This window comes from Leuresthes tenuis, unplaced genomic scaffold (genome assembly GCF_036924035.1).
Source record: "Leuresthes tenuis unplaced genomic scaffold, fLeuTen1.0.hap1 SCAF_7, whole genome shotgun sequence".
NCBI lineage: Eukaryota > Metazoa > Chordata > Actinopteri > Atheriniformes > Atherinopsidae > Leuresthes > Leuresthes tenuis.
In genome coordinates this window covers 17,389,369-17,416,815 of record NW_027325361.1, presented here as the reverse complement: position 1 = coordinate 17,416,815, position 27,447 = coordinate 17,389,369, and the positions used below count along the sequence as shown (strand labels likewise).

At 43.6% G+C, this 27,447-nt stretch overlaps 1 protein-coding gene across 4 annotated transcripts in view; it reads right to left on the bottom strand.

Annotated features, from left to right (window-relative positions):
- The window catches only part of tle2b (TLE family member 2, transcriptional corepressor b), a 70,526-nt gene extending 44,514 nt beyond the window's left edge, over nucleotides 1–26,012 (bottom strand). For 2 of the 4 annotated variants that reach the window (XM_072389611.1, XM_072389613.1), the window contains exons 1-4: nucleotides 25,556–26,012; nucleotides 25,243–25,471; nucleotides 14,497–14,594; nucleotides 12,847–12,910 (exon numbers count right to left, since the gene is read on the bottom strand). In XM_072389611.1, coding sequence (XP_072245712.1) covers nucleotides 12,847–12,910; nucleotides 14,497–14,594; nucleotides 25,243–25,266 — 186 coding nt within the window. In that variant the 5' untranslated portion in view covers nucleotides 25,267–25,471; nucleotides 25,556–26,012. The other 2 variants (XM_072389612.1, XM_072389614.1) reach the window with 2 other exon arrangements.
- Between the last annotated feature and the right edge of the window lie 1,435 nt (nucleotides 26,013–27,447).

Below are 27,447 nucleotides of genomic sequence, written 5' to 3'. Positions count from 1 at the left end.
TTGGCAACAATCACTAAAAGCATTTTTAAAGAAAAAGAAAAATGTGAGCGGCACTTAATAGAAATAACACTTGCAATTCGTTTCACATGTGGGTGGAGAAGTTCCACTTTCGTGCAGGTGGTTTTACAGTAAACAGTGCACAGACAGAACGAGGGATGGGTCAACAACTCCCTGTTGCAGGGATGATCCAAATGATGGGAAGCATTCCACAAAAAAAAAAAAAAAAAAGGAAGAAAAAAAATCCAATAAACACCAAGCTGCTGGAGGGGCTCTCACAGTCCTCTGATATTAATATTTGCACTTCAAAAATCACTATGAAAGATTTTGCCCCACGTATCCGAACTTTTGCATACAACCAGCACAGGAATGTATTGAAGGTCTGATGGGAACACTGCTCCACAAAGCCAGAGGCAGAGCAAGAAGGCCGGAGCGGAGGAGTCCTGAATGCCACTCTACATTTAGAACGTCAGCAACGGCTGAAAGGCAAGGCGTTCAGTTCACTTTTTTCAAGTTTTGGAAACTGTTGATTAAAAATTCCGCTCGTTTCACTGCATTTCACAGTCATCTTCAGCTATGTACCACTAAGATTCAGGAGGGGGGTATAAAGCAAGAGAAAAGCTACAGCCAGTGCCACCTTGAATTCCTGTCAGGCTCTGACGACACAGTACTTTACTTGAGTGCTTCCATTTTGCTGCTGCTCTGCATTTCTGCCGCACTTTCAGAAACTATGTAAAAAGGAGGAACTATGTAACGCTATACTTTAATTCTGCCAGCAAACAGCGTTAACATTACGAGCTCTAAGCATGTAATAAATGGTTAAGAGACACTTAAGATCGAGTGCAAATCCAGTGGATGCCAATATGTGGAGGTGGAAATGAACTGAATAGAATAACACTAACTTGCTTTTAGCTCGGGTTCTTGTTTTCTGCGTCCTTGCTCGTGTTAAATGAAGGTTGTGTGACAAGAAAGTTTACAACTTTTTATTCTGAAACATTCGTAGCAAACAGCACATGGCATGTCTTCACAGATTAACATGTGAAGGGGGTTTAATGGGTTAAAAACACACTGCTCAGGTGTAAATGACACGTCAGTATATAACGGAATTATATCCACCAACAAAATACTGCCAGGACCTAAAGCTGAGTTGATCAGTTTAAAATAGAGAGAGCCTCAGATAAAAGGCAGCAGGATTTATCATTAGAAAACTACGATTTTAACGGGCTAAGTTCCTCAGTTACAACATCACTCAGAAGTTCCAGTAGTAAAATGTTCCATCAACACATAAACCCTTTACTGTACAAGCAGTTGGCCCAGTGATGGCGTCCTTAGAGGAGGCAGAAACAGCAGACTGACTGAGTGAAATGTAGTAACAGTTGTCCTGTGGGAGTAGGCCTGACAGCAGTGAAGTGACTATTGTCCTGTTTGGGCCATCTGCAACGACACTTCAACAACAACACACTGTGAGAGTCTGGTCTGCTGAAACAGACACAGTCCAAACTCGCCACCGATTTTTTCAAATCATTTTCTATTCCAACGTTGCGCTCTACGGACTTCTACTAATGTTTTGGTGATAAATAAGGTCAGCCACTTCACAAGCATGTTCAAACCGAGTCGAAAAAAAAACCTAAACAGATTTAATAATGGGTCACATTAGAATATGGAACTACATAGTCCCCTACATTAGGCTACGGAAACAGCTGCACGAGTCTGCTCTATGAATAATAACAGTTTGCTCTGCACAGCTGAAACTGCAGCGTTACTCCAAGTGTTTTGACTGTTGTAGCCTCTTTTTAACAGATTCATTCCATCCTGCTCGCCTAGCCTCCGACTAAACCCCCACTGCCTGCTTCTCTGCCTTATAAAACCCTCAATCGTGTCACTGCGGTCTCATTCAGCATTCTGTGAAAGATCTATGGTCTATGTGAGTTTTGAGTAGGTGTGTGCAGCAGACTGCGAGGCACAGGTGATGGATGTGCGCGTGTCTAAGTATGTGTGTGATGTGTTGAGCCTAACAGAGGGGCATTAAGCCAGCTGGGCTGATGTCACATACCGAGAACAACCAGTCAAAAAGCAAAGGAAGCGAACGTGCGTGTGTGTAGCCGAGGTGTCCTTTGCGTTTTTCATTTTCCAGTCTGAAATGAGAAAAAGACATCAGCGATGTCAGGTCTGACGGATTTTGTTAACGTATGTGGAAGATGTTGTCATCAGTGTTCATACTAGAGTTCATTTTCAGTGTGCATCAGTGTTCAATGTATTATTTGTCCACTACAAAGTTTATAAAAAAAAGAAAAGAAAAAACAGACAAGTGGCAGAGAAAACATCAACAAAACCCAGAATGTCATGAACAAAAGCTTGGAGCCCCTCAGTGGAAAAGTTACTCATTCAAAGTTAGAAAAGGTTGGAGGATGATTTTAGGCCAAATAACTGGGTTTTCGTCCAAATATATTGTGAATTCCGACCACAAAAAAAAAAGTCATAATAAGTAGATCTGAAAGAGACACTTTGACCTATGAGCTCTGTGTAAAGTGTTAAAACTTCAACACGAAGACAAATATATTATCGACTGAACTGAGACACAGATACATACCAGCCAAAGTGAATTTAATCAGTATAATGTTAAATCAAAGGTCTAAAGAAGGAAAAAAAGTAATATTTTGTTATTTTTGTTCTTTATAAACATTAGATAAGTTTTAAAAATGTGCAGTTCTATTTGTATGAAACTTAAAGGAACAAAGCATCTGGAGCTTTAAACCGTTTTTTTTTTCCCCAATAGAGACTTTATGAATTTATGTCTTTTTCAGGGACGTTATCAGCTCTACATCTTTTGCTCTTTGGCTCGTCATGTCAGTTCCGCAGGATACTTTAGATAAAAGAGGCTGTGGTGTAATTCTTGAGTATCTGATCGTGCTGCAGCGTTCCACTCTTCTGAACATGCCTCACATCTAACGTCTATCTGCGACTAATACGTACACACTGCTCTGTCATCATCAGGGCAAAACAGACCAAGAACATTCCAGCGTCTCCTTCAACGAGCTGCTGAGCTCTACTGCCTCCTGTTTCTGTCTTCTCTCACTCGTGTGCTTCCCTCCTCCTTTACGCTCTTTCATTCTTCAGGGAGTATTTGCTCTCTCGTATACCCCCCCTCCTCTATTCCTTCCTCCCTCCCTCGTGGTGTTGAGAGAGCGTAAGGCGGTGGTGCCAGTCTCTCTCTTTCTGTCTCCTCCATGCGTTCTGCAAAGAATGCTGGCAGATTTTAAAATAAGCTTTAAGGAAGTGGGTCTAATCCAAGGTGATTTATCTAAATGGGACATTCATGTATGTGTGTGTGTGTGTGTGTGTGTGTGTGTGTGAGTGTGTGAGAGAGCAGCTTACAGGCATGTGTTTACTCCAGCATGTGGGTGGGTGTGGATGTGTGTTTGAGCTTTAACAAAAGCATTGTTCATAGTTGTCTCTCGGGTGAAGTTGTCTCTTTCATCTGCCCACCCACACACTTAGACACATACTGTACCAACAGTGCTAAAGTGGACGTATTTTTGTTCAATTCAGGCCCTAAACTTTCATTCCTGGATCGGACCAGAAGGAAGGTTAATCTGCTGTGAGTGGTTGACACAAAGTTAAAGAAAAAAAAACACCTGCTCTGTGATTTTTTTATGACATTTAAGCCCACATGACCAAACGATTATAGGCACGCATCAAATTTACTTTGCAAATGAAAACTATTACATAATCTAAGAGGAGTTTATGTGATGTTGGTTCATGTTTTGTCACAGACTAATTTAGAAATAAAATCAGCTAAATTATTTTGTTATTTGGGCTGGTAGTCGGACAAAGGGAGCGGTGCGATTTCTTTTAGATGGGTGCTGTGATCTGATATTTGTGCTTCGATCCGTTTTTCAGACTTGTTTAGACCACTCAGCAAGAGAAAAAAAACTTTACATTTTTTTTTAAAAAGCTGTGTTTCACAGGTTTTCCAGTAGCTCTGGGTTTTTGGAGGTTAATGTCTTTGATGCCTCCATTTCCTCAGCAACAACCAGGGTTAACAAAGTTCTGGGGGAGACATTTTACCCAGCTTTGGTGAGGAGGGAGATACTTTAGAGATTACCCTGAACCTTTAGGGTGGGGATGAGCTTTTGCCATTGCTCAAGTATTCCCAGTATTTTATTTCGGCCCCTCTATCTCAGTCATCAAACTATTTATTTCCATCATCGCTCATAAAAGCTAAACTGCCATTCTACTTATAGCTTAACCATTACTAGCATGGCAGGTACATTTGTTACTAGTTGTAAACACAAAATTCAAAGTCAGACCCCCGCTGGGGGAGAGGCACCAGCTGCCGTGATGGAGCAAACTGGAGAATGAATGACGACAAGCGGTGGCTTCAATGACAACAAAGTAGGAGAGGAATAAAACATTAATTATCATCTAAAGCACAAATAGAAACACCCACATCCCTGTAAAAGACATACACAGGTATTCAGTGAGCAGATGCCAATGAGGAGCGCTTCATCATTTCACCACCGTGTCTTTGCAGCCCGCTGAGTTTAGCACTGCAGTCCTGACACTGCAGCAAGGAGAAGTGTTGCTTTTACACTTTGACTGCCTTAACGTGCCTAATTAATCCGATCCTTAGTCCTCAATGCAAAAGACAGAAGGTCAAAATGATCTCTAAGCTCCTGGAAAAAAAAGTCCAAGGGTGTTCAAGTATCAGGTGCATTTGGTCAAAATGTTCCTTCAACACAGAACTGACACGTTTGACTGCCACGTAATGCCCAGCACCACATCGCTTGTCTGGCAATAAGATAAATCACAGCACATTAGTGCCCCTCCAACTGATCCAATCTAGCACCAACCCAGGTGATATTAACAAGTCCTCTGATTGATATGGTCATATAGGCAGCTTGTAATGTAGCTGTCCTGTAACATAATAGCAGCAGGAGAAAAGTATGACTCATTCAAGCATTTCCACATCAGAGCAGATGTCAACCCAAGTGTTCTTTGCCTCACAATCCTAATAAGGGGGTAGGAAGGGGGATTAGAAGACGTGCACCTTTAATCATTCAAGCATTCATGCTTTAAGTTCAAGATCTCATTTGTCCGAACGAGACATTTGTGTCCTGAGCATTTGCCACATGGGGATTGATCTTAATACATTTACGGCAATATTTCAAACTTAGGCTTGATTTAATATGAGCATCCAGCATTGTAACATTATGCACTATGCTTAACAAACAATAAGGAAAAAAATCAGAAAAGGTCACTGTTTAATAAATGTATGTGTAACCTACACAGGACGTCATGCTAGCAGGCTCTGATTTCTATAGCCTGTGATGACTGAATCTGCAGTAATTCAGCCTCTGCAGCTTCTCTTGCAGCCATTTCCATCAGAGCGAGGATCAGAGCTACTGCCCAGCGCCAAACTCCAATCTGAAGGGTTTAGGTTTATAAATACGTGCATATAGCATGTTCTACGCAGGAGATTCAGTCCATCTTTACGAATACTTTGTTTTTTTCTCCTCCAGACAGTTCAGACAGGTTTAAGACTCTTAAAACAGAGTCAATCCTTCCCTACATCTGGCCATACTTAAATCCCCTGGCCATCTCCCACTAATGGCTGGCAGAGCAGCATTTAGCTTAGCAAGAAGCAATCCCTGTTCAGATTCCGTCTCCTTCTGTCCTGCTATCTTACATCAGTTTTATTGTTTCCCTATCTTTTGTTTTATCATAATCAAGAACAAAAATGTGTCTGTTTGTCTCTGGAGTTTCTTCTTTCTCTCTCTCTCTCTCTCTTTTCCAACGGGATTTTTTTTTTCCTTACAAATCTTCTGCTGCCAGTGTCAGTGCCCTTGCGAAGCCCCTCTTTCATATGTCTTTCATCTGCTTTTTTCTTCAGAGCCCCACTCACAGCGCTACCACACACATCCCTTTCCTAAACAGTCTGTGACTGTAATGTTGCTGAAGAGAGCACAGTGTGTCAGCCTGAATCAGACAGATGAGCTGGGAGAAGAGTAAGAGGCTGAGAACGCAGCATTAATCCACACACACACACACACTTCATCCCTGCCTGAGGGGCCACACGGGGAGACAATACACACACACACACACACACGCACAGACTGTCCCATTGTTCTAAGAAATGACCACAGACTGAATGACGCAACCCGATACACATTGTGGTACTTAGAAAAAAAAAGTTAATGTCAGCATTTTACCAAATGAATTATGTAGGAAATGCATACTGCTACAGATGTAAATAAACCAAAAAAAGCTTTTGTATTGTCTGTGTAAACTAATGTTTTGGTAAACATACCCAAGTTAGGCCCCCGAAATCAGGGTTTTCTTTGTGTCACTTTGCCTTTAGGTCTTTAAGACATTTAGAATTCCCAGGTGCCGTTGAAGGTATAATAACAGCAAATGAGGAAGTGAGAGACAGAAAGTGATCTGCAACAGAACAAACCAATAAATCAGAGAAGTAAAACAACTGCTTCTCGGCGGCATCGTTCTAAAGTTAAAATAAGCATGTCCACTCCTCTACACAACCACAAGGGAAGTTCCTGGTGCGGCGGATTTCGTGAAAGCCCACGTTCTAAAGACAGAACACGAACATGTGTTTTCGAGACGCGGCAGTTTTAATTGATCGCCATGTTTTTAGAGGTCTCACAAATGGAGTAGTCACTGAAGGGATGTTCAGTTGTTCCTGGAGTGGGGTTATGTGAGGCACTTGTGAGGCACTGACTGAGTAGTCAGTGTCTTACTTGCAGTGGACAACAGTCAGAGCGCTCTCAGTTTGGAGAGATTCCTCACAGGTAGCAAAAAGCTACTCAGGAGGGGGTCAAAACCAGCGTAAATATTCTCTAAAAAGAACTCAAACTTTAGAAATTGCAAAGCAGTTACAATGAGAGCTATATGCTTTAATAATGCACTGAAGCATCGGCCACGCTGCTACATGGATGTTCTCTGGTCAAAACAAAGCGAACAATACAATGCAGAAGTGCACCGTGTTAATTTCACCATATAGCTCTTGTCTGAACCACTTTGAATTATGTAGGTGTGAATTATTTCAGGTGGCTAAAAAAAATGGACTCTGTTAAAGCCCTTGATGGAGCAGATTGAAGCTAGCTTGAATTCTTCTGATTCTTCCAACTGAGAGTACTATGACTATTATTCACACAGGTAAGAGAAAGACGGTGCACAAACACAGCAGGCAACCACACAAAAAAACATCCCTCTTACTGATGTGTACACACCCCAACACAGATAATATGGAAACTCACAAATGGTGGCCCGGCTTTGATTCATTTTAAGCCAAAGTTATCAATAAACTTTCACTATTTTGTGCATCAATTTGACAAAGAGCACCTCGGTGAAGACATGCGTGCATTAGAGATTGTGCAAACATCAAATTACTTTATGCGCTGTACAAAATAAACATCAATCCACTCTCTCTACCCCCTTCATCTTGTACAGGGTTGTGGTGTGTGTGTGTGTGTGTGTGTGTGTGTGTGTGTGTGTGTGTTTAGGGGGTGGAAACCTGTGGGCAAGAAATAGGGAACACCTGTCGCCAATCCATCACAACAATGCCCACTCTTTCTAACACCTTCCATCAATTTAGAAAGCCAAATTAAACTTACATGCATGTCTTTGACCTGGACAAAGTCATGAAATGTTTGATTTTTATCAAGTCTGATTATTATTACTGTTTGTGTCAGGTGATCCCTTTTTTTAATAATGACCATGTGGCTGAAAGAGAACAGCTTTCTCAGGACATTTCCATGTTGTACAGACAGCCTGGTATCGTCACTCATCACAGCCTGCTTGGTATCCGATGCTTTATAAATTTCAAATTTCAACACGACAGCTCTGTCAGAACAACATGTTGCGTTTGACTCACTCTTATTTCGTATTATGAATTTTAATGCAAAACTATTTTTGACTGGTGCCAGCAGCTTGGCCTTTCATTAACACAGGACCCCTGTAGCTCCTCTGTACCTCACTTAAACACAGACGCACAACACAGTGATGGAGAGGCCACCTAATGTGACTTCCGACTGTTATCTGTCACACTCCAGCGGACGTCTTTTTTTATACTCTGTGTTGAAGGGGGCAGGCACTCCTGTTTAGAGTTTTATCTTGAGTTCAACACTAAGGGTGAGAGGACGGCTGCTTTTTTTTTTGGACAGAAATTTATTATACATTTGACCATAAAGCCTTCAGTAATAAAACCACAATCAATCATTTTTTACCTTAGAGCAACAAGTACGAACACCACAAAGTCTACGAGACTCGAGACTAAATATCTAACTTTAGAGGGTTTTATGATTAAAAACAACTTTAATCCGTCCCCTTTTTTTTTTTTTTTTTTCCACATCACACTGAGCCTCGTGCTTACACAGCTTGTCTTTGTAAGAATCAAGCTCAGGCCAGCAGGGGTGACCACAGCTCTCCAGGCAGCAGTCTAACTTGCACTTTGTGTTGGCATGTGACCGACACATCTACACCCCCTCATTAGCCAGGGCTACAATGCAACCTTACTTAAAAATACACAGTGGAATTCCAGGAGAGCAGTGCAATCTGAGAGCCATGAATTATAAATACAACAGCGAGAGAAGAGCAAGACACCCACAGACACTCTCCGTGCGGGTCACTTGATGTTTGTGTGCGTTTGGGGGCACCAGTAAAAAGAATGCACTTTGCCGCCGTCTGTCTCACACGTACAAAGATATAAGACAACCCAGTGGTACAGCCAATATAAAACCTATATTTCATCCAAGAAGCCACAGAGAGTGGGTCTGACAAACTTACTAATGCAAAACACCCAACCTGGCTGTGCTGGTTTACTGCAGCAACACTTTGCAGACAGAAGCAGTTTGAGATGGTTATGGCATCATGTCTTCATGTGGGAAATGTATCAAATGCCCTTATTGTCCAAATATAGAAAAAAAAGAAGTAGTAAACAAACTTTAAGAAAGTTGGACATCACGACAAAATATCTACCATCAGAGTGAAACTTGTATCCACTGTAAAAGAAAAAAAAAAAAAAAAAAACTAAGAGCTGCTAGAAAAGTACAGCTTTTCAGCAAAAACAATATCACTCCGTTTCTTACTCAGCTGTATTTGCTTTGTTTGTGTCACATTCTCTCTGATAATTAAAATGTACCAGAGGCATTTGCAGTCTATTAGTATTTTTCAGCACTATTATTTCCAGTTAATGATCATCATTAGCCCGAGTAAATGTGAAAAATAGAATGAGTGCAACCTGTGTTTCCCAGACATCTTGCCGTGTAATGAAAAGGATAATAAAACATGCAATAAACAAACTATTTTTAAAACCTAATTCAAGTGTTCACAAGCATGTGGCTTTGCTTTGCGGTGTACCACAAAACTATTTCAACTTTATGTACGATTTATCCCCAAAAATCTGTAGAAATACTGTCATTGTGGCAGTGTGAGTCAGGCGTGTTCTGGCGCAGCCCACAGGTGTTTGGTCAGATTGTGATCTGCACAGTTTTGGAGGGTGGTGCAACACCTCGGTCACTTTGTCATGTTCCTCGAGATCAGAGTATCTTTTGTGGAATGGTGGGCTCTCAGGAGTGTGCCTCAGGTTTCCCAGCAGAAGACTGCAGTATGGAGAAAAATCAAGCTACTCTATTCACTTGCTTTTAGTTTTTAATTTTGAGACTGACTGTTGTTGTAGTTCGAGGCACCTCATTTTATCACAAGAGAAAAGACCGATGATCATGCAAGAACATGAAGAAAGCAACAAGAGGTAAAAAAAAAAAAAAAAAAAAAACCTCTTAGGTGTCACCATAAAGACTCATTATCATCATAAAAAGAAACAGGTAGTGACTATTGTTAGGAACAACTGGCAGTCTCGAAACAAAATCCACCCTTTTGTTGACCCGCCAAGAGCTGCTGCCTGAGTTGCATTGCTTTATATAAAAACGTCACATGAAAGACTGCCACCTTTCACACAAAATGTATGTTCCTTAACCGTTATTGCATGCCATCTTGAGAGTTAAGCTGTTAAACCTAATGCATTAGGTGCAATAACTCTGAGTAACCATCTCCCCACTTGCATACCTTGGATTTTTAGGAGCTTAACGTTGATGAATAGTAAAGGCAGGAGCAGTGCAGCGTGGTGAGCAGAGCTCCAGCCTGTGGAAACAGGCCTCAGTGTGGATGACAGGCCTAACGAGCTAAATATAGCCTTCTGGGTTATCTCCTCTGTGGGCACAGCGAGTCCGCTGTTGCTTCACATTATTTACGTGTCTGTGCGTGCACTCGCTCTCTTCCCTCTCTCTTTTTCATTTCACGCCCCCCACACAAACACATCACTATCTCTTGCTCTCTGTGTTGCATCCTCTTTTTTCTCTCTCCATTTCATCCCTTTGCAGCATCTTTTTTTTGCCCTCTCTCCATTTTCTCCCTCTGTCCCCTGGCATCTCTTTGTCATTTCCTCTCTCTCATTCCTTCTCTGCCTTTTTTACGCTCTCCATCTTTCCCTCTGCATATCTCTCTTCCCTCTATCAGTCTCTCCCACTGCTCTTTTATTCTCTTTATCTCTGCTTCCCTTTGTATCCCTCCCTCCCTCAGCAGCTCCCCGTTTTTTTTCCGTCTGACACTCTCTGAGCCTTTTTTCTCTCTAGCTATCTTTCCCTTTGAGCCTCTGTTTCTCTCCCCTCTTTCCCTCCCTCTCATTTCTGAGCCATGCCTATGAAGTAGCAGAGCACTGTGTTAGCCATTCACTACACCGCAGTGAGTCCTTGTTCAAATGATGCAGCCTGAGGTGCTAAACGTCTGCCATGCTAACCAACATGGATGTGTCATCAGCATCTGCAGATCCCTGACCTCCTGCCACGGGCAACTGTTAAAGCCCAGTGTTGAACCTAAACATACAGCAGAGATACTCCACAGTTTCTGGAGTAACAGTGGAGCACCAGTGGTGCAGTGATAACAAAGGTTGTGACATTTAATATGCACAGAGTTCAGTTAAATGCCACCCACTGCACCAGTCTATGGAAAGACAAGAGAAATGCATCTACGCTGGCACACCACCTCTCCTACAGTGTAAGAACTGGTGGAGGGTTTGTCTGGGTAGCTCGCTCCACAAAGTTATTCCATGAAACCACAAAATTGGGAGTGCCTAAGATCAGGAAAAGTGTGTTATTACCAAATCTGTGGGGGTTTTTTTTGTATTTTTTACACTGTGTGTATTCTGCTCTGTTCTTAACCATTCTTTATGTTGTATGAAAAACAAAGAACATCAATAATTAAAGTGGCTTGGTAGCATGGGACCCTCAGCAAAGCCACTAGTTGTTCTTATGCAGTACGGTTTATACATGATGCCATAAAAGGAATGACACAACGTGTGAAATATATTGAGGTGAAAGAGGTAAATATGTTGCAGCTGAATCACTGAAGCTTAAATAACTGAATAATGAATACGCTTAACACCGACTTACGTAACTTTTACTCACTCACAGCGTTGATCACAGGTGGCAAGAGAGGCACATGCGATTTTCTAACGATAAACAGCTTTTAAAAAGAGGTTCTAAAATATTCGCCTGAGAGAAAAGAACAATAGAGTCAGTGGAGTGGCTGAATTATGCCGGTTGAACATGGTAACATTAGCTACCAGGGACCAGATAAACTAAAGCAAACCAGAGTGTTTTTATGTCTTATGAATAAAACCTTTTATCTTTTAGAGAAAAAAAATAAAATAAATCACTCTACTGACAGTTGCTAACAAGAGTAAAAATGACAACACATCAGTAGAAAAAAAAAGTTAATCAAATCACAGCTTTCCTGTTTAAGAGATATTTGCATGCAACTTTTTACACATCATGGTCCTCACAAGGACAGAATAACAAGGTTGGGTTTAAGTGTAGACGAATAAATGAGTATGCTATGCATTTGTAAGTGTGTGTGTGTGTGTGTGTGTGCATCTTATCTGTTTATCTCCCGCCTGTCTGTGTGCTTCTACATCCATTTGTTTAACTGCCAGCTCACCTGTCTGCTTGCTTTTCTCTCACACTCTCTGTTTGTGTATCTGCCTGTCTGCTTCTCCCTCTTTCTGTCTATCCATCTGTGTGTCTATCTTGCTTACAGCCCTGATCCTGCCTTGCTCTCCCAGGTTTATGAAATGTGAGCAGCTTAGCAGATGGTGCATATCGTATTCTGCTTGGCTCTATGTGGGTTTTGTACCACAGACGAAGGCTTACGATACATGTGAGCCTTTAGTCGCACAGACGCACTGACACAGACAGCTAAGGCTGTTAGCGCACAGGAGAAAAACAAGAGCCACAGAAATACCTTAAAAAAAAAAAAAGAGAGGGTTTGAAGGAGGAATAAATTGTGGTGAGGAATGGGAAAGGTACCTTACAGAGAGAGGAATTAAAGAGCAAGATAGAGTGAGAAAGAAAAAAATCACAGAAACAAGGACTTTTGTTCTATTATCATTCATATTTAAGATTCTTTTATCTGCATACAAGTTTTTCAGCGTAAATAATTACCAGATATTAGCCATATTCATGTAGTCTTTTCAGTATAATCTGAATGTCTTTCTGTAAGTTCAGGATATTTATTGTAAATTTACTACTACATGGAGCGAGAATGTAATTCACAAACAGAACCAAACAGAGCGACTGATTGAAATATATCACCGTTTGACCGCATACAAACTGCTAGCTTCCACCGATATAAACACTAAATGTCAATTCAGTTAAAAAAAAAATTATCTAAAAAAAATTTAAAAAGTATGCAGACTGTACTTCTTTTAGAAGAGACCATGACACTCTTCTGAGACTAGCAAACAGTGTACAGCCCTGCTGAAGGTGTAGTCACACTCACCATGATGTAGTGCCTCTGCATCTCAGTCTTCTCACTGGCCAGCTTCTCACACTCCAGCTTCAGGCTACACAAGGATGAAAACAGACACATACGATTCACGTGGTTTATTTTCATCCAGTAAAATAAATCAGAATTTCCACAGGACTCAGTTATTTGGGGGGGGGGGGGGGGGGGTCACTCACAGTTTAAGGTATGTAAGGTTTGCTACTCTGACTGAGCCTTTGACTGAGCCTTTAACATCTCCTGAAAGTGGCACTGGGAAAAATTCACCTTTATAGGGTGCGTCTTACTCTGCACTGCAGTGATTCACACTCTCTGTGGGTGAGTTTTAGAACTCCAGTCCCAAAGAATTACCTGGCTTATGTTCATTCTTATGTTCTTATGTTCACATTTGAAAATGTGTTTCAACTTCACTGCATAATTTAGTGATGGATTAAACAAAGCAACCGTTTTTGCAGATGAAGGTTCCCAAATTTGAAACGCTCACGGATGGCTTCATCGCAGCTGAATTAACACAGATCTGTTCCACAGTGTTAAAAAGTTGAATTGGGAACGAGTTTCTCAGTTTAAAAGGCAATGCTCAGAAGTGTCAGACAGATTACTGTTAGGAAAAGCTGAAGCATCACGCTCCTTGTTTTTACATAGGTGTGCCACTGAGATCAACCCTTAAATTAAACTGGTGTTGCTGTGTCTCAGCAGGTTATTTCATCTGTCCTGTATTTATGGCCGTTCTTTAGTCACGATTACTTCTGGTCAGACACATGACGACATGATCAGTGACCTCCAGCTAGAAGGTCCAGTCTAACATTTGCTATGTTGGAAATTATACTGTAATCCAACATGTCAAGAGGCTGGTATGGTATGACAAAAGCAAGCAGTAGAGATCATGAGAACTAAATGCTGTCATGCTGAGCTTGATAGAGGGAGAAGTTACAATCTTGCACTGATTTTCTTCATTTCTGTAAACATGTACCTGTTTACCAGCATGTAAACATGCCGTTTAATGACTCCATGTGTTTCTGTAAAAACAGAAGCTAAAGCAGGCTGTCCCTTCTCTCCTGAAAGGAACAATCTGCTCTGGTTTCAGCGGGGCCAACCAGCCCACATGAGCTCTGCTATGATTCAAAATCTGAGAAAGGGGTCATTTGGCCCAAAGTCAACACACACTTCCAGGTGCTGGATGAATCATCGTTTCTCAAATGTTTGCCAACAAAATAAAAGCTTGAAGTGTCAAAAGGCATACATGAAAAACAGATCGTCATTATTGGGCCAGGCTAACGCATACTGTAGCTGTTGTATACCACCGGAGATGTCAAAGAAAAACGCATGAAAACGATGAAAAATGTCATTTGCAGAGAATTTGATCTCATGGACTCTTTCAGGCAAAGATGCCAGAGATGTGTACATAGATTTGAGATGACTGGGTCCTTATTCAGCTTGTCAGGCTACAGCTCACAATCAATTAGTTTCCCATATTTTGAACTAAAGGTCAAAGGAAAGCCCTTGCACACTGTGTTAGCTTCACTGTCTGATATAATCAAGAAATCAATACCCACTTCCACAGAGCTGAATTACAATGTGTTGTGTTTATCACTAAAACGTGAAAGAGTACCATTTGTATGCATATGTGTGCCATGTGTGTGAGTTTACCTGTGATATTGAGCCTGGAGGAACTGGAACTCCTCCTTGATACGGTCCAGAGTTTCCAGGACTGTGAACTTGAAAGACTGGCCAGGCTGCAAGGGAACCTGCACGGGTAAGAGATAAAAATATTGGATGAATTTCAGAAATCGAGGTGTGCATGTGTGTAGATGTATGCGTCTAAACAAGAGGAGAATGGAGGCACTGTGCCTTGTGAACCTGCATCGACCACACATGGGAGTGTGTGCGGGCGAGCGTAGCTGTGAATGTGTGTGCTTTTGCAATTGTGCGTCAGGGAGCGAGGAAGAAAGCCATGATGAAAGTGAGAGGGAAGGTCACTTCCCCTTCCCACACATCATAAAACCTTGCCCTCTGTCTCTCTGTTCTCCTCCTCCTCTAATGACTCTGCCTCCTTCCCTCCATTGCCCTCATCCTTTCTTCCTCTCCTCTCTCTCTCTCTCTCTTCCACATTAGCATCCTCTCCACTCTGCCAGGTTTCTAATGTATTCCAGCCTACAAAGAGCTGAGAAGGGAGGAAACATCAAATGAATAACTTATAAGGAATCACGGCACCGTCTCTCACCTGCTAAAAGCTAAAGAAGGCCCAACAAAATAAGCAACTCCCAGGGGGTCGAGCGCCGCCGCCAGCCCTCCATGTCTGTCTAAAGCGCTTTCGACAGCAGCCCGACTTCTCCAAAGTCTCCACAAAGTTGAAGAAACAAGGGCACTGTTGATGTTTTTGATGCTGTAGTTGTTTTCTTTAGGGATGAGGCTGGAGTACACAGACAAGGTTGTCAGTTCTCAGAGGAAATCCCTTTTTTTTTTTCTTTTCCCCTCTTCTCTTTTTCCTGCCAATTTAGATTGGTAACCGTTTCCGCCCCATGGGGCTCACAATATCTGACTGTCGGATATCTTTACCAGTCACATTCACTCCCTGTGAGTCACCTGTCTTGGCCTTTTTAAACTCGTTTAGGTGGTATTCCGGTGCATTCCAGTAACAGCTCTCATGGACAACCCTTCAGACCACTGCCACAGGAAGAGACAACATTCAATGATACTCCAGGCTGCGGTCGTGGGCAGAACTGTACAGCAAACAGTCACAACTATCACAAGCCGGCACATCTCCAAACGATAGGCTTTCGAAGGTAAAAACTTATTTTGGGGTGGCACTCACATACACAGCTCCAAGCATAGCACGCTAAAACTAGCACGGTGTCATGTTACCATTACTACTGGTCAGAGGTGGAGCAGATAAATACCTGTGACAACTGTCGTTATTTGAACCAGGAAGCAATGTTAGTTGAATTATTTCCCACCAGAGGAGAGTTGTTTGGGATGGAAAACTGCTTCTGCCAGCAGCATCACCAGGAGGACTGTTGACTGACTGATAAGCACACGATGATGACAAACTCATCAGCTTTCACTTTGTAACTCTGCAGCAATTAAGCGTGCGGTCAAATCAAGAGCGTCAGAGCAGGTTACCGACTGTTTTTTTCCTCTTATTGCTAAATGATCTACGAGTCTGAGAAAGCTGAGCTACATCTACCCAGTTAAAGGTTATTGATCTTATATTTATGTCATGCGTTTGTCCAAGTCAAGTTTTCTTTCATCGTGACCGGATCATTTCATTACCCATCCGTACATCATTTAGTCACCTGTTAACTTAACCGTGCAAGCATCCATTTACTTTTCCATCACTCCAATGTGAGCGGCACGATGCTGTTGATAGGCTGCAGCGAGGGTGGGTATCAGCCTGAAGCTAAGGCTAAAAGATTGGCGGTTTCAGTGGCGGGGCTTCATTAGTCTAGACAAGCACAATTCAATTAGATTTCAATTAGGCCGACGACGGAGGTCAGAGACGCGGTGGGTTCACCCAGTAATTAATCCGCAGAGCCGAGCTGAGCCCGAGCTAAACTGAGCTGAGGCAGGCATAGCGGGGACATCTAGATGGCTGGATGGGCACAATACAGACAAACCCTGTGGGTGGGTGGGTTGCTTGTAGGGAGGTGGAGGGTGGTGTCTGCTGGCAGATCCCCACTGACCTTGATTCTCTCCACACACACACACACACACACACACACTCAGTGGGGAAGGGGAGGAGGGAGGGATAGATAACGATCTGGCACAGGCAGATACACACACACACACAAACGTAGCCAAAAGCACATTGGAAAACAAATCAACAAACAAACGCACACTACTGTGCATGCGCATTCACACTTTAAGTACACACACAAAACACCCTGATCCACAGGGGGAGGGCGGGGAGAGAGAGGGATGGGTTGACGAGGGAAAAAAGTCAGGAGAGATGGATTTCCATCTGACAGATGGAGGGATGGATGAAGGGAGTGATAGACTAGTCTGACATTCTTACAGAGGAATGAAAGCTCGAGCAGAGAGACAGATGATGAAAGAGTGGTGTGGCCGCTGACTGAGAGAGATAGCCAACCATTCATCCGTCTGACACAGAGGGGACGGGAAGAGGATGAGGGGATGGAGAGAACGAAAGAGAGACAGACAAAGAGTGTCTTTGCTGTAGTCGACACAGCCTGGTCGCTCCAACCCGTGCGCCGTCCATCGGCCTGTGGTAACACCGCTCCCACCATCTGCTGCCATGCACACATGAACACACTGTCATGTGAATGCACACAGACAAAGTGCTGCTGGCAGGTTACATCAGCAGCACTAAGTCATATAACAAAGCTCATAGTCAGATCAGGATTATACAAGAGATCTGCGAGTCGCAGCCATTGGTGTCGACACGGCAGCCCGGGTGGTGCGCTGATGAGAGAGATTTGAATTCTTCTCATCTCTTGGACAGAAACTCCAAAAAAATGCCTCACTTTGGATTCGCACACTTGCACCTTTTCGAATGAGTTTCACAGACCCTGGAGAGATAAATCTTATGAGCAAAAAAAAAAAAAAAAAAAGGAAATGAAAATACAGAAGAAAAAAAAAAGGAAAATAAAAATTGAGTCAGAAAGTCCCCAGGCAGGAGGTACAATATTCCCTGCTTGTGTCGACTTCTGTCTGTAAGAACTTGTACAAAAAGCTAGTAGCAAATTAGTCCATACTTAATAGCAATAAAAGGAGTCTTTCTTCTCAAGGACACTTCAGCTAGTAGGAGCAAAACTGAGCTTTAAGCTACATTAGCTATACGTACAAAGCTTTGCAGTGTTTATAAAGACGGAGGCATCAGCAAGTCATGCCATATGTACACCACAACAAACATTTGTTGTCAGATTGTGTGTGTGTGTGTGTGTGTGTGTGTGTGTGTGTGTGTGTTTCATCTCTCCTGTATTGTGGCAGATGGCAGCCCAGACTGTTAGGGGTGCAGTAAGCACGTCACAAAGGGCCAAAAAACAGACTACTGCCTCCTGCGTTTTCATATGCTGCATATATGTGCGTGTGTGTGTGTGTGTGTGTGTGTGTGTATATGAGCATGTGTCTGTGTGAGAGCACCCCGTCATCCAGCACAGGGGATCCTGAAACCCAAAACTGATCCGGTTAATCTACGAGGTGGAGGTGCAGGAGGAGGCGAGAGGCAGAGAGAGAAAGGTCAATCGTGCACAAACACACACAGACTGTACACACCATGTGGGACAACAGTCAATCACAATTTGGACGAGGCCGCATGGGCTAGCAGAGAATTAGGAGGGATTATCCGAGGGGGCAGGGGGTGAGGGGACAGGAGGACTGGTGGATGAAGCCTCTTTTAATGTATCACATAACGGGTTGGAGGTGACACTCGCAGACCTTAACCAACACCTGTATGTCTGTCTGTGGGTGTGTTCCACCGCGTGTCGGTCCGTCCGCGGCCATGATGACACGTGAGCCCTTCTGACGAAGTCATACACAGTTTGTGGCACGAATATGTGAAGTGTCATAGTAAAGATACAGTTTGAAAGGTTAAGGTGCCTCACAGGGTTACATCATGTCTGCGTCTGTGTTACCCACCCAAAAAAGAATAAAAACACTGTTCATTGGTGCTCATTTGCGAGCCACTTTTTTCTTAACTGCGTCGGTGGGTTCATTCTTCCGCATGTGACCACAGTCAAATGTCAAAGAGATGAATAATGCGATACCAACTGCAGCATGAAGAAAAAGAAAAAACACTCCAGTTGAATGCTTCCTAACGAGTGTGGAGGTTACTTGAGCCTTTCTTACACTGGTAAAAAAATAAATAAATAACTACTAACATACGCCTACATCAGGCCTTAGAGTGCAATGGGAATGTGTCAATCAACATTCATCCCACGTCAAATTGTTCTGGAGTATTCGTGGGTGTTTATTAGCTCCGGCTTTAGTGGGTTTGTCATCAGTGCCCTGAAGGCTAAAACTTAACGGTCCAGTATATCTCTACCTCCAAGAGGAAAGGTGTGTCACCATGACAACATGAAGGGAGGACATTACACTGTATGGCACAGGCTGTGTTTCTGATAACCATGACTCTGAGATAACCAGACTAGTTGACTATGTCTGACTGGACCTGGGCTGTCAGCCCCACACACTGGGACAGAGAATACGCTTCCAACTGTCTTCACTACAGGTGAAAACAATAAATCTTCTTGGCCGCGAGTTGCTGCTGTCAGTTTCGGGAGCCTCCGTGTGAAAAGATACAGTCCATTAACGTGCATTTCTGTAACAGAAATGTCAGCCGTGGCACGGTTTGCTTCCCCGACAGCAGCCACAATAGTGAAAACCAGCGCGTACACCGTGTCTCGTGTTCCTATCAAAGCCTGGCCGAGTTGTAGACGATTTAAACCCTCGTCTGCAGCGGAGTCATGAGATGCAGGTCTGAATGCACACTTTCCCATTGCACTCAAAGAGCCAGATGACAGCAGGCGTTGGTGGGTTTTTGACCAGTGTTAAAAGGGTTAGCGCCACTGTGCTCAAACGCTTTTTTATTGTGAAGCTATAAAAAGGTTTACAGAGCAGTGCCTATAATGTCTTGTTTAAATTTTTTTGGAAAACAACAAATCGAAACAATTTCAAAACCTTCACCTACCAATGACTCTTGCAACAGTCTTGCTAACTGTCATGCTCAATTTCAGTCAAACTCGTGTCCCCTTCTTTCTGAATATTAGGTCAATCTACTTCTATCAGTCCCTCTGTCAGTCTCTCTGCTGGTCGGACTGTCACATGGATGTCTTCTGTTCAAGCAGCAGCCTGTTTTTTCCCCCCCCAACACTGGCGGCTGCTGCACAGCAGAGGCAGCAACTGTGAAACAGATGCACGTCTGGGAATTATTGGGAAAGATGCGATTCTATCGGAGTGTTTGTCTTTTCTGCCTATCTGTTTAGCCCCCGGCACACTTTCTGCCAACTGACGAGTATTCACACGGTATAAGCAGGCAAGTCTATGCACGGATGCATTCATTCCAACTAAACACGCGCAAACATTTTCTCTGTTCCTCTTGCAGCTCCACCCTTCTTTTCCTTTTCTTTCACACTTAACTTCTTCCAACCCCTTTGTTCCCCCTGCGTGTCTCCGAGACAAGCAGAGACACATTCAGATTCAGCACATTAAATAATAACTGGCTGGTGAAATATTCAGGAAAAAAAGGCACATGAATAGATGTGAAATGCCAAGTGTGGAAGAGGAGAGTCAGTGCCCCTCGTGTGCAGGTCTCTGAGTGAGTGAGTGAGTGTGTCTGTGTGAGAGTGTGCTGAAGTGCGCTGCAATGAACATAAGCAACAGCTCATTGGTTCAGACTGTGATAGACTGAAGAAAGGCTGAAGAGTGGAAGCACAACTCAGATATCAGCCATCATTTTATGAAGCCTTTGAACAGTTCCCCCGTTTTTCCACAAACCACTCAAAGGTCTTGATAGCAAAGGGAACGTCTCCATGCTGGAATCCAAACAGTGAGAGTCTATTTACAGTTGGTGGCACTCCCACTGAGCTGAGAACCAGCAAACATCTTTGCCACTCACTTTTTCAGCCAGACCGACGGTTAACAAGCCGACGCTCGCTGTCATTCAGCAAGCCAACTAGCCTGTAAACTACAGGTCAGACAGGCATTCAGTAAGCCAGTCAGTAGACCGGTTAACCAGTCAACCAGCAGTCAGTCAGAGAGCCAGCCAGTTAACACTGCAGCTCACCAGTCAGTCACTAAGCCAGTCGTGGATTACAAATCAGGGAGAGATTGGCAGCCACATGAGTCTCTGGACTCTGTCCAAGCCTGGCTCTGATCGTTCCTTTTAATGGCAAAGAAAAGAACACAAAACACAGGATTTGTGGACAGAAAATGGCCTGTTTTTAAATCAGGGAGCAGTTTTAATCTAGGAGGCTGCTGATGTCTGATCAGAGGTTGCGGGTTCCTTGTAGGACTTTTGCTCGTTCTGTGGCTTGCAGCTGTATTGTTCCTATTTGGCTTTTTGACTTTTTAAAAAAAAAGAGGCTGCCTTTGAAATGCTCAGGGAAATTAAAAGTAAACAAGGAGAGAACAATGGAGAGGATGGTTTTAATGTCATCTGTGGGAGCTGGCGGCAATATGCTGGGCTGTTGACTGTTCATGGGTCTCATTAAAGCCACAAATGTTTGGGAAAAACAAGCTGCTGTAGGCACAAAAGCGACAGGTCCAATGATATGAAATGTGAAAGCAAGTGCTGCAGATGTGTGTGCCTTAAAAAAAACCTATGGAATGAGCACTTTAGCAAGCGCTTATCCACATTAAACTCAGTAATAATTAGTGCAACAAAAGGTAAATAAATAGAAAATTAAGATTTCTAACGGTTTCATTAATTCTAACTACACACATACTTTTTACTTTCTCTTCAATTAGTCATTTTATGACTTTATAAGTGACAAAGACGGCGTAATAAAGATCAGCACAGCATTTTTCTTCATTCTTCACTGCTGCAACGTTCAGCACCTTCATCAGCTACACGGGAGGCCAAATTTCCCCATCCTTCCCTTCCTCTTGTCTCTTCACCGGCTGCATGGACAGGGTTAAAAACCTGTTGCATACACAATAACCTACAGAGCGGCGGCATGAAGCACAAACACAGCCCAATCTTCCTAAACTCAGCAGCTTGAAGTAAACGTGCGGATAAGAGAGCAGGAGCCTGCTGCGCTTGTTTGTGGTGGTGCTAAATATTTACAGTGAGGTAAAATACGTACTTTGCGCGTCCATTCTCCGACCCGAACTGGTACACCAACACGTCCACGCCCTTTTAACTGGGGTGTGGCAGCCAATCAAGGGCTTGTGCAATCACAGCAACAGTCGAGGTCGAACTGGGACTTCATTTGTTGTTGTTGGCACACAGTACACACACATACAGATCAGCCCTGCTCTCCTTTCCCCTTCCTCTTCCTAATGCAGACGCACAAGCACTTTAACAGCTGCAAATACAAGCTATTATACGGAGACACAAGGACACATCAAACGTAAACGCAAAAGTTCTAGGCAGTCACATGGTTTGATTCTTATTCATCACACAGCAGGGAGGATTGTGATCGGTCGTACCCTCATTCTGCAGCTGGGATAGAAACAAGTCCCTCAACAGATGGTATGGCCCCAAAACAGTCAGATTAAGACAAACTGAGCCCTCAGATGATTTGAACAATCAACCTGCCGTGTACCATGAAAACTGGTGCTGTTTAACAGGCTGATGGGGGTGGGGGGGGGTTACGCCAAATGTTGATTTGTTTTAGTTTTCATCCGTTTTGCGGGAACTTCATGAATAAACATCAATTATTAATAACAGAACTTTTTAAGTCAACATTTCCTAATCCCAAAGCTTTTGCGCAGCTTTACACGCGCCCAGACGCACGTACAATCCCAAACAAAGGCACTTCACACTTTCCCGGCAAACGCACGTATGAGGCAACACGGAACCTCACGGTCAAAACGTACCCGCCGACAAACACACGTTTACGCCCGTCCAAGTCAACACACTCTGCCAATGCAAATATGTACGGACGCATTCACTCACAAAGCACTAAGACGCGCACATTTAAACAAAAACGCACCGAATACAAATCCTCGTGCATGCACACACACACACACACACACACACACACACACCGTTCTGATAACACTTTGCACAAAAATCCAGTGGAACCAATTACAGCTCCACTCGCCTGGCAAATCAGCCCTCAGTTTTAACCCTTTTTCCACCAGAGAGAGAGGAGAACAAAGTCTTACTTCTCTGATAAAAAAAACCCCCAAAAACAATGATAATAATAATGATGCTCCAGCTTCGGATGCACTTTGTAGTTTTTCATACTGAAGGCACGGTTGTTTGCTCCAAAGGGACACAGAGGGAAAGATGAGAGGAGCTGCATTCAGGGCACGCTCATGAGAATTGGACCGTGATGTCTGACTGACATCAGCGAGGATATGCAGCATAACACCTACTGAAGTCTCTAAAGTAACCGATGCGCAGCTCTAGGCTCACAATACGCCATCGGTCCTTGTTTTTAAGTAGTCGGACAGTTTTATGACACACAAAAAAAAAAAATCTATCACAAACTACTGTGACAGATTACTCCCCGACCTGAGTTTCAAGCATGTGAAAGTTAATCTTCCCAAACTTTTTAAGTGCTTTGAAACCCAAAAGTGTCGGAAGGTTTAACATGACAGAAAGTTACTTGCGAGCACACGTTATCGTGTCCGCTGCAGCCTCACTGCTCTGTGGAAGTGTGCTGCCGCTCAGCCCAGCCTTCCCCATCACACAGATCTGAGGCAGAGAGCAGAGAGGAGAAAGGCAGATTTTTCACGCGCCAGATGACGAATATGCCGAACTAACGAGAGTCTGAAAATCCGCAGTCTGAAAAGCACCTTTTTAGCTCCTTGGAAAAGGTCTTTGAGAAAAAAAAAAAGACTTTGTCTAGATACACAGCTTATGGAAATATCTAACTTGGTCTCATTTACAGGGTGTCAAGACTTTCTGCTGTTATATCAACGCCACCGGGGACTCTTACTCACAGGCAGCCTGTCCTTCAGCATCTCTCTGCTCTTTGAATAAGTGACAAATGTCTGCAAAAGGACATGAGTGTTGTGGTCAATGACACAAGACAATGGACTGGTACATAAAACAATGACAGTCAGTAATACCATTCCAAATTAACTGCATATTAACATGTACACACTCGTACAACTTTGAGCCTGACAGCACACACACCCAGTAGTTGGAAAAGCAGACAAACGCACACGCATGCACAAGCACAAGTGCTCTGTGCGTCTTCACACCTCTCTGCAGATCACATTTCATAGCAACACCAGAAATAAAGTTCCGCTGGCAGAGGAGGGCCGCAGAGGAAGGAGGAGGGAGAGGGAAAACACGGGAGGAAAAACACAGAGACAGAAAGAGCGAGATAGAGGCTATCGATCTGTTGGAGTTGGCTCAATCTGCCACTGAACTTTATCACAAACGCAGAGCATCACAGCAGGAAGCTCCCTGATACGCCTCTAAAGCAGAGAACAGAGGAATGTTCACACTCTCTTTATCCGCGTTTCTCATTCATTTTCATTTCTCTTTCCACCCCCGGCAGCGGGTGTTTGAAGAATTATTTGTGCCTCCTTTACTTCTTCCTTGGCTCTTACATCTCTCTCCATCTCTCTTTGTTTCTCACCTCTCCCCCGTTTCTCTGCATCTTTCCAGCGGCTGGCTTATTAGCATTCTCTCTGTACATGTAATTGATTCCTCATGCCTTCCTCCTGTGAAAATGTCATTCATAATTCTACGTGATAGCTGGCTGGCTAGTTGGCTGCATGGCTGACTGAGAGCTTGGCTGACTGGCTGGATGGCTGACTGTGAGGCAAAGTGGCCACTGACCCATCTGTAGCAGATACAAAGAGACTGACAACCAAATCTGATTATAGCAACCAGATCAGGGCCCCTATGAAACGAATGGTGTAAGCCAGACTCAGCCTAAGCTGTCATTCATCTCTTTGTGCTCTTTAGTGTATGTAACCTTTAGTTTACCCCGCTATTAAATCAACTGCAAATTCTCACCACTGATGGAGGGTGAAATGGAAAGAGGTAAGGGACTTTAAAGAGGTATCAAAAGGGAAGCACTTGTGCGCTCACGGCTTTCCTTGGTGGTAATGGAAATGAATTAAGTAGAACTCAAGCATCAATTAAACAGTCTGCATGTGCGTGTGTCGTGTGAGCTTTTGCTTAGCAACAGAAACGAGCAAATGGACAGTTAACTGCCAAACTATGTCTTCTGCACTCATGCATACATACATTAATGCAGTCAGATCTGTTCTAACACACATTTCCTTGCACACAAACAGTCTTGCACTTTGATGAATAAACAATAATGCGCACACACACACACACACACGTACACGTACAAGCTGAGTAGAGCTGATTGAAGTATATGCAACTGACACAACCAATCATCGACTCAAAGGCTGACAGAGAGGGACGTGGGGTGTGTGTGTGTGTACATAGCAGTCCAAACACCCCACTCCCCTCCTGTCATGTCACCCTCCTCGTGTTACAGCACAGCCCCATTTAAATAAATGACAGCGGGACAAGTGAGGCAGCCTGAGAAAAACTGAGGCACGGTGAGGCCAGGGGTCAGAGACACAGGAGGAAAGACCACGAGGAAGTTCAAGGAAGAAGGGCACAGAATAGAAGCGAGAAAAGACCGAGGGAAACGTGAGTGACAAAGCAGATCTGAGACATAAAAGCCACACACAGACTGGAGCTGGAGAGAGAGAGAGTCGTGGACAAAGGTGAAGAGACACGGAAAAAGTGCGGCAGACAAGTAAAGAGAGACGTAAGGAGGAACTTACCGGATGCCTGCCCTGAGGGTACATGATCCCTGGAGAGGAGAGGCTTCCAGTCCGTTTGATGGCCAGGTTAGTCCCCTGGCCCTCCACTCCTCTGCCCTCCACCGGTTACACACACACACAGAGACACACACACTCTGTAAGTCCTGTTCCTGCTGCTTCGCTGGGTTGAGCACAGCAGTTTTCACTCTTCTCTTTGCTGCTCTCTGTCTTTATCTTTTAACGCAAATTCCTGTTGACACACAACCGAAGAACACTGAGTCCGTCGACCCGTTTATCCAACAATGTCATGATAAAACCGTGCAGCAGACTTTACCTCCTCCCTCCTTCTCCCCAGTCAAACCCAAGCCAGAGTTTCTCCTCGTCTGTCCCCCTCTCCTCAGCTTGTGATCAGTCAAGGTCCACACGCAGTGACATGACAGAGATTTCATCCGGGCACGCTCCGCTCTTCTACTTCTCTTCTACTTCTCCTTCTCTTTCCACTCTTCCTCTCGTGCCCCTTCACCCAGCAGTCCAATGGCGAAACATACAAACATAAACACTCACTCAGTGCAACCAAATAGTCCTCTTCTCTGCTTTCTCCCTCCTCTGACACACTGAAGCCTTGACTGCAGCAGCAGAAAAAAAGAAGGAGAGGAAGAAGAGGAAGGAGGGAGGGGAGAGGAGAGAGTGAGAGCTTTGTTTTTAATCTAAATGTGGAAAAAAAAAAAAAAAAAAACGCAAGAGGAAAGCAGGAAAGAACAGCAGGTCAGTGGAGGATCCAGCGGGCTTTTCAGCAGCAAGCCCTAGACTGTAATATATTGTGCCTGTTGGCTTCAACACAAACACGACAGGCTGCTAAAGCTCCTCTTAAGGTGGAACTGAGTAGATAGAGACACCCGGTCACACACACAGAGTGAGAGAGAGAAAGGCAAGAGATGGATCCGTTTTCAATTGTGGTCGGACACGCAAAGCAATCAGTCACGCACAAAGACTCAGGCTCAAACTGATATGAATCGCGATGCAAACACACAAACGCTCAGACACTCGTATACAAATTCATGACAGCTTTGTGGACACGCTCAAAAGTCCCACACACACACACACACACACAGAGAACAGTCTCTCAGAGTGATAAATGTATTAGCCAGTTTACGCCGTGCATTAAAATGCATCTGAGATGTATGGATAACGCTCTAATCCCGCTTAATCAGACACAAATCCAGGTTTGAACGCATTCAGACCGCATGAGAAGGTTTTTCTCACGCCTTGCATACGGATGCTTGGAAAGTGAAAAAGCACGTCCATCCAACTCCCAGCTCTTCTCAAACTAACTCAAAGGTCATCAAAGCAAACTGATCCAAAACCGGAGTTGGAGCCAGCGAGCGGCTTGATGCTACACAACCTCCCTTCCAAAACAGTTGGAATAGCGTTTGAAATGTAGACAAAATCAGAATGCAGGGATTTTGCTAATCTTGCCTACCGATATCTTATTCAAAATAGAACAGAGAAAACGTGCTTTTGCTACTTTCACGATTTCACGGAAACAATCAGCTCATCTTAAAGTTGACGGCAGCGACACGTCTCTAAAAACCTGGGACCGGGGCAACAAAAGGACGGAGAAGCAGGTGCTACTAAACACCAATTAACTGGTTAACCAGTTAACTGGCAACAGCTGAGTTGCTTGATTATGTATGCAAAGAGCACCTAAAAGAGGCAGAGTCTCGCAGAAGTAAAGACGAGCCAAGGGGGAAAAAAACCCCAACTGTGTCTGTAAATTAGGGAGTAATTTCAGAATAATGACTAAAAATCAGCATTTGTTGTCTGTGGCAGCACTGCATTAAAAAGGGTTATGATTCTGGTTCCGAAAAGCTTCCAGAAATCTGTGAAAACCACATACTGCGTCTATTACAACAGCGGGGCTTCGTTGTAGGAGACTCCAGGTGCTGGTCTGACCTGCTCTTATCAGTCCGGGCAAACCCGAGTCTCTCTCCCTTTTGGCTGGCTCTGAATCTCCGAGTTAACACGAGTCACTGAATGTCTCTTTAGACAAAAAGCCTACATGCCCTGAGGTTAATGAACCCTTTAAATTCCGCTGGGTCATCTGAATGTGCCCTTTGTCTAAAAAAACTAAAAAATTGAAAATAAATGAAGGTGAGAAAGGAATGAAAGAAATCCTTGAAGAGAAGGCTGAAAGAGAGCATCGACGAGCTCTAACAGACGTTTCTA